We start from the raw sequence: 7673 nt of genomic DNA, 5'->3' as shown, positions 1-7673 counted from the left end.
CTACTCCACAGGAACGGTCAGAAGAACAGGGAGTGAGGAATGGAAGGAGGGATACCGTCTAGAGAAAAGGCCCAGGCAGGAGGAAGAAGACATAGACCAGAAGTTACAAAGGATGAAGGAACAATTATTGGCAGAGCTGGGAGCGAAGGACCACAGCTAGGCTCTCTTGCCCACGTCGTCACCTTTCTTGGGATGGATTCAGAAAGAAACCATTCCTAAAAAATTCATGATGCCACCGATGGCAGCGTACGATGGGGCAGGAAACCCGAGGGAACACATCCTCAGCTACAAAACCTTTATGGATTTGCAGACCTTATCGGATGCCTTAATGTGCAAGGTATTCCCTACTACGCTTACAGGCCTAGCAAGAGCTTGGTTTAATAGTCTGGGGGCAGAGAGTATTAGAAGTTTTGGTGACCTGGCCAACACCTTTATCAGCCAGTTCATCACAGGAGTACCGGCCGATAGGAAAACTAGTTATCTGGAAACGGTCAAGTAAAGGAGGAATGAGTCCCTGCTAGAATATGTCGCGTGTTTTAATACGGTGGCCCTACAGATCCCCGAGCTGGATGAAAACAGGGCTGTAGAGGCGATGCAGAAGGGGACCACCTCCTTGGAATTTTTTGGCTTCTTGTGCAGAAAGCCTCCGACTTCCTTGGCAGAGTTGATGAAGAGAGCAGAAAAATACATAAGGCAGGATGACGCCTTGACCACCAGTAGGTTTGCAAGGGAGACAGCAGACAAGGGAAAGGCCTCGGAAGAAAGGAGGTCAGATAAATATGAGAGAAGGCAAAGCAGGGGGCACGAGGCTTACGGGCAACCTCGGGACAGAAGGGAGAAGAGACCATCACCACATCGGATCCTAGAGACAATAACACCTCTCAATGCGTCCAGAGCCGTGGTGTTTATGGCTGTACAAGACAAAGAATTCCTCCAGTGGCCTAAGCCCCTGAGAGCGGAAGCGAGTCAGAGAGATCCTGACAAATATTGTCAATTTCACCGCACTCATGGTCAGACACCAATGATTGCTACCAGCTGATTAACGAGATTGAAAGGCTAATAAAAAGGGGGCATCTACAAAACTTTATAAAGAAACCCGAAGGAGAAAGATCCTAGCAAAACCCCACACTGGAGAGGCCTCGAAGGCTGGGGGCAGGTCCTGTTAACGACAGCTCCAGCGGGACCATTAACATGATCGTGGGGGGTACAAGAGGTCGGATGAGCAGGAGAGGGAGAAAGAGGGGCCGAGATGGGAAAGGCATTAGCAACGAAGTCATGCAAGTAGAACAACACTCTCCGATAGTCATTTCTTTCTCTCCAGAAGATGCCCACGGCATTCAAATGCCTCATGATGATGCCCTCATTATTGAAGCTATTGTTCACAACTTCCGCGTTCGAAAGATCCTGGTAGATGACGGAAGCAAAGTAAACTTACTGCCTTACAGGGTCTTCCAGCAGATGGGTATACCGGAGGAACAGATGGTGCGAGACTAGGCCCCGGTGAAAGGGATTGGAGGGGCCCCGGTACCTATAGAAGGAAAAGTGAAGTTGGCCCTGACCCTAGGAGAGGCGCCCTCAATCCGGACTCACTATGCAGTATTCTTGGTGGTGAAGCTCCCTCTAAGCTACAACGCAATACTGGGAAGGCTCGTGATGTATGATTTTGAGGTAGTAACCAGCATCAGGTATCTAACATGAAGTTCCCAATAGAAGCGGGGGTAGGAGTAGTATGGGGACACCAGGAAGAAGCCAGAGCAGTGTACATGGCCACTGTAGCGGATCCAAGCCCGTCAGAAGGGAAGTTTGACTCAGAAGTGATGGAAGTTCGAGATGAGAAAAGAGAGGCTAGAACGAAACCAGTATGAGAACTGGAAACCTTTCCTTTGACAGAGACAGAAACAGGCAAGATCTTCAGTTTCAATGCCGGTCTAAGCAAAGAGCAGAAAAATGAAGCAATGGCCCTGATCCGAGCTCACGCCTCAAGCTTCGCTTGGAAGCCATCCGACATGACAGGGATAGACCCCGAAGAGATGACGTACAAACTAAACGTCTCTCCCGAGGCCAAATCGGTGAAGCAAAAGAAGAGAGTGGTAGGGAGAGAAAAGCAGCAAGCCACCGAGGAGGAGGTACAAAAGCTGAAAGAGGCCGGATTCATCAGAGAAGTAATGTACCCACAATGGTTAGCCAACTCTATACTAGTAAAAAAGCCAATGGCAAGTATAGGATGTGTATAGATTTTACTGACCTGAACCAGGCATGCCCCAAAGATTGTTACCCCCTCCCTGATATTAATAAAATGGTCGATTCTACGGCCGATTTTGATTACATGTCGTCTCTAGATGCAATGTCTGGTTACCACTAAATTCCAATGGACAGGTCAGATGAGGAAAAGACTTCGTTCATAACAGAAGATGGGACTTACTGTTACAAGGCCATGCCTTTTGGGCTGAAGAATGCTGGGGCGACGTACCAGAGACTGATGAATAAAATTTTTAAGGGCCAAATTGGCAGGAATTTCGAAGTATATGTCGACGATATGGTGGTGAAGAGTCCGACCTTTCAACAACACTTGACAGACCTGAAGGAAGTATTCGGAGTACTAGAACAATACAGAATGAGGTTGAACCCAGCAAAATGCGCTTTCTTCATCAGGGGTGGAAAATTCTTGGGTTACATGGTCAGTGGAAAAGGTATTGAGCCTAATCCGGAAAAAGTAGAAGCCATATTGAAGATGCCTGAACCGACCTGCGTAAGGGATGTTCAAAGACTCACCGGAAAGGTAGTGGCGCTCAATCGTTTTATGTCAAGATCGGCAGAAAGGTGTCTACCATTCTTCAAGAAGTTGAGAAAAGTTCCAAATTTCGAATGGACTAAGGATTGTCAAAAAGCTTTTAAGGAGCTCAAGACCTACCTCAGTTCACCACATGTACTCAGTAGTCCACTGGAAGGGGAAGAACTTTTGATCTACTTATCAGCCTCAGAAGAAGCCATCAGCGCCGTACTGGTGAGAGTAGAAGGAGGAGAGCAGAAGCCAGTATTTTACGTCAACAAAGTACTTAAAGATGCCGAGGTAAGATACTTGAAAATTAAAAAAATAGCATATGCTTTGTTATTGGCAGTCAGAAAATTCAGGGTATACCTGGAGAGCCATCAAGGAATAGTGATGACGGACCAACCTTTGAAAAAAATCCTCCACAGACTAGAAACGTCAGGTCAAATGCTTGCTTGGTCCATCAAGATCAGCCCTTACTGCCTAGAGTACTGGCCTCGAACCACCATCAAAGCTCAAGCCCTCGCTGACTTCATAGCAGAGTGTTCTTTCAACGAAGAACAAGTAGAACTTAATAAGATACCCTCAGGAGCAACAGAAGGAGAAAGGGGAAGGCAGTCCTCACAAGAGTTCAGTTGGAGGTTGTATGTGGATGGAGCATCCAGCACCGGGGGCAGCAGTGCGGGAATAGTGCTGATAGGACCTGAAGGGTTCAAGGTTTGTTACGCCCTACGCTTAGAGTTCAGTGCTTCCAACAATGTAGCAGAATACGAGGCCCTAATAAATGGGATGCTGATTGCAATGGAAATAGGGGTGACCGACCTCGAAATAAACAGCGACTCCCAGTTAGTGATCAACCAGATAATGAGGGCATATCAAGCAAGAGACCTTGCCATGCAAAACTACTTGGCGAAGGTAAAGGCCATAGAGGCCGAGCTCGGCAGTCAAGGGATCATGGTAAGGTACCAAAGAATACCCCGAGAAGAAAATGAAGAGGCAGACCTGCTCAGTCGATTGTCTAAGGAAGAACTGGAGCAACTCCCAGATGAGGTATACATACAACACATCAGCACTCCTGTCTTCAATAAAGCAAACTCTGTGATGGAGGTCGAAGAAGGACAGAACTGGATGACCCCATACGTAGAATATTTAGAGAGGGGAAAACTCCTTGAGGACAAAGCCGAGGCAAGGAAAATTGTAACCCGGGCAGCCAACTACCAAGCAGTGAGAGGAACCCTGTACAGAAGGGGGAAGTCTAGCCCATGGCTCTGATGTGTGGGCCCGAAAGAAGCAACAAGGGTGATGGAAGAAATACATCAAGGAATCTGTGGAGCCCATGAGAGAGCAGGAACGTTGGTAAACAAAATCTTCTGGCAGGGATACTACTGGCCCACTGTCAAAAGGGAGGCTGAGGAGTTCGCCAGGAGATATGACGTATGCCAAAGATTTGCCAACACTATTAATCTGTCAGCCACACCCCAATCCAGCATATCCATCCCGTGGCCATTCTCGCAGTGGGGCATAGACATCCTGGGACATTTTTCCAAGACCACGGGCCAGAAAAAATTTGTAGTAGTAGCTATGGAATACTTCTCAAAGTGGCCCGAAGCTGAAGCCATTCCCACTATCACAGCAAGGAAAATAGTAGATTTCGTCTGGGGCAACATCATCTGCAGGTTTGGAATACCCAAGATGCTTATATCAGACAATGGCAAGCAGTTCGACTGCAGAACCTTTAAGGAGTTCACTAGAAACATGGGCATCTGGCACAAGTTCTCCTCAGTAGCCCATCCTCAAACCAATGGCCAAACGGAGGTTACGAATCGAGCTATCCTCCGAGGATTGAAGAAGCGGCTGGGTGGGGCAAAGAAAAATTGGGCAGACAAGCTCAATAGTATCCTATTGTAATACCCGACTAGATTCCAGTATCGAAATCCCTACCTTCCGGCGGAATCTCCATTGGAATCTGGAATTCTGAAGATGCCTGAGTCTTCTAGAGGGGTAAAATGTGTTTCTAAAATGTTTTCACATGATGTTATGGTTTTAAATGGAAAAGAAATGGAGTTTTGAAAAGAATAGGCTAAGGAGGAAGGACCCAGGTTCGGCCGCCGAACCTCAAGATTCGGTCGCCGAACATGGGGCTGTTTTGGGAGTGCTTTAGGCCTTCGAAGGCTTTGAGGGAAGAAACAAGGTTCGGCCGCCGAACCTCAGGTTCGGCCGCCGAACATGGGTTAGTTTAGGAGGCAAGTTAGGCTGCCGAAGGTGGTGGAGCTGTGGAGACAGCTTAGGCCGCCGAAGGTGGTTGACTGGCCACCTATAAAAGGCCCTCAGACCGAAAATGGGCGAGTTTTCTCCCCATTCTCGAGCTCAGGTGTGTTCATGTCCTCCTTTGGTTGATTTCATGTTCTTTCTTCAAATCCTTCACGTTTTTATGAGTTTCCTTTTGGGTTTTGAAGTTTTAAAGCTTAAATCAAGTTTTGGGAGCTTGGAGACCCAAGGAGTTTGTTTCCTCCCATCTCCAAGTTGGGGATCGCACCAACCCTCGATCTTCAAGAGGTAAGTGTAGATCCTTGCTTTCCTTTATGTTTAATAAAGTTTTAAGGAAGTTTTAAGGAAGTTTTAATGCTTGAGTATGGGTAGATATGCATGTTAGGGTTTATGTGGGTTTTATGCCCAATATATGTTTATGTGATGTTTGTGTTGGGGTTTAAGTTAGTTTATGCCCCTTTATACATATGGGAGAGTGTATGCATGTTTGGGAGAGAGCATGTGAGGTTTTGGGTGGTTTGGAGGTTGGTTTTGCTTGTGTCGGATTCGGACTTGCTGTTCGAAGGGAACCAAGTTCGGCCGCCGAAGGTGGGTTCGGCTGCCGAACCTGCATGAAAGGCAGCTTTGGCCATCTAACGTGCCCCCGAAGGCCAGGACTTTCAGATCTGTGAGATGCTTCGGCCGCCGAACATGCCGCCGAAGGTGCCAGACTTTCGGCCGCCGAAAGTGCCCTCGAACCTGCATGGCTTTCGGCTCTGGAAGGGACATTTGGCCGCCGAAGGTGCCGCCAAAAGTGCCCTTTCCAGCCTTTTCATGGTTGTTTTCTATGCATGTTTTGAGGATGTTTTAGGGAGTTTTTGGGGAGTTTTTGGGGAGTTGTTTATGAGTTGTTTAGAGTGTGTTTGGCACCTCATTCGAGTCCATCTGTGTAGGATCGGACCCGAGGGATCGAGGAGGCCAGCAGTGTTAGCTGTTGCAGAGTCAGTCCAGCGTCTGCCAGAGGTGAGTAGAACTAACTCAAATGTTTTTAGCATGTTTCATGCATCATGAATACCATGTATATGTAGTAGGTTGCTTGCATTAGAAATCACGAATATGCTGCATTGCATAATTTATTGTTGATGTGGATGGACCAAGGCGACCCCAATAGCCCTAGATATGATATGTTAATGAAGTCCTGAGGAGCCCGAAGGGCCGGGCACCATGTATGTTACAGAAGTCTTGAGGAGCTCCTTTGAGGGCCGGGCACAGACAGAGGGAGTTTTGGTGGTCATGTCCATCCGTGATGTGAAATGTTTGTGTTGTGACGCATTCCATGATAGCATATGATTTATTACTGTTTTCCATGTTCTGCTCAGTGGGCTTTTTAGCTCACCCCTCTCCCTAACCCCCAGATTTGCAGGTATGAGGTCGATCGGGAAGTCGTCAAGGGTTAATGTTATGTTTATGTAATAGAATAGTAGTGGACATGTGATATAAATTGATGTAAAGTAATGTAAGGTAGAGATATGTTGTAAGAATGGTATAATGTAATGACTTGAGGATTAGTTGTGTGCTTGGCCCTAATGTATGGTTAATCCTCTCTTATACATGATTAGTATGTTATGTTTTTAATGATGTCATATGAGAAACCAGGCTTGACATATGTAATGTGGACCACACTAGGGCATTTGATGAGGGCTCTGGTGTGGGTTATATGTTTATAGTATGTTGTAAGTTCAGGTCAAGCTTGGTATAGTAAATGTTTTAAAGTTTTTTATGGAATGTTTGATCATGTATAAGATTATACCAGTTGTACAGGATGTATGTTTGGCTTGCTACGGGTCCCGGCGGCCTTAAGCCGATCTGGATCCTAGTGCCGGTAGCGGTCCGGTTTCTGGGTCGTTACAGATTGGTATCAGAGCCCTAGGTTCACATGGTCGGACCTAGAGTGTGTTGGGCTAATAGAGGTCATAGAAGGGCAAGCATAATAGGCAAAATCATGTCCACTAGGATAAGATGTAGAGTCCTGTCTTGATTGATGATGTGAAATACCATGATTTTATGCATGTGCATTAATGTTATGCTATGTATGTGATGCAGGTTCATGTGTTTCCACATGAACCGTATGATGCTAATGTTTGTATGCTTGTGTGTTGTTCTTCAGAGGAGCTAGGATGCGAGGCACTCGTCGATCCGTGGAATCGACTGGAGTTCCGTTTGAGAGGGAAGGTATGGGCACCTTTCCCCCTGCTCTGCCAAGAGCGCAGTCGTGTAGAGTCGACAGATGGAAAACATCAAGGGACCCTAGAAGGTCTTTTGATGTGAGTAGAGAAGGAATGGATCTAAGGAGAATGTCAGCTGATGCAAGAGAAGTAGAGATGGATGTTCAGAGGAGAGATGGAGGTCTGGATGTGAGCATGTTTGAAGAAGGCGTGGGAGAGTCTCAAGAAGACGCTCAGACTCAGGATTCCAGAATCTCGGGTTCAGGAGGGATTGATCCCTCCACTCTGAGTACAGCTACCACGAGAAGTAAGAAGTGGGGCAGAACCCTGAGGGGGAAGAAGAGCAAGTTTTGGAAGAGGTTGAAGTCCAGTCTGGGATTAGTTGGTGGTTCGAGTTCTAGCTCCGATACTTTTGGATGCATGAGGTGTGG

At 46.9% G+C, this 7673-nt stretch overlaps 1 protein-coding gene across 1 annotated transcript; it reads left to right on the top strand.

Annotated features, from left to right (window-relative positions):
• Nucleotides 1–238: 238 nt before the first annotated feature.
• On the top strand, nt 239–1039 carry LOC110623286. Its single transcript, XM_021768204.1, has 2 exons — nt 239–495; nt 640–1039. Exons 1-2 carry the CDS (start codon nt 239–241, stop codon nt 1037–1039), a joined length of 657 nt encoding a protein of 218 aa, XP_021623896.1.
• Nucleotides 1040–7673: the final 6634 nt, after the last annotated feature.

Source organism: Manihot esculenta, chromosome 9, assembly GCF_001659605.2.
Source record: "Manihot esculenta cultivar AM560-2 chromosome 9, M.esculenta_v8, whole genome shotgun sequence".
Classification (NCBI taxonomy): Eukaryota; Viridiplantae; Streptophyta; class Magnoliopsida; order Malpighiales; family Euphorbiaceae; genus Manihot; species Manihot esculenta.
Note: the sequence above shows the minus strand (reverse complement) of the source record. Positions and strands in the feature narration are given on the sequence as shown.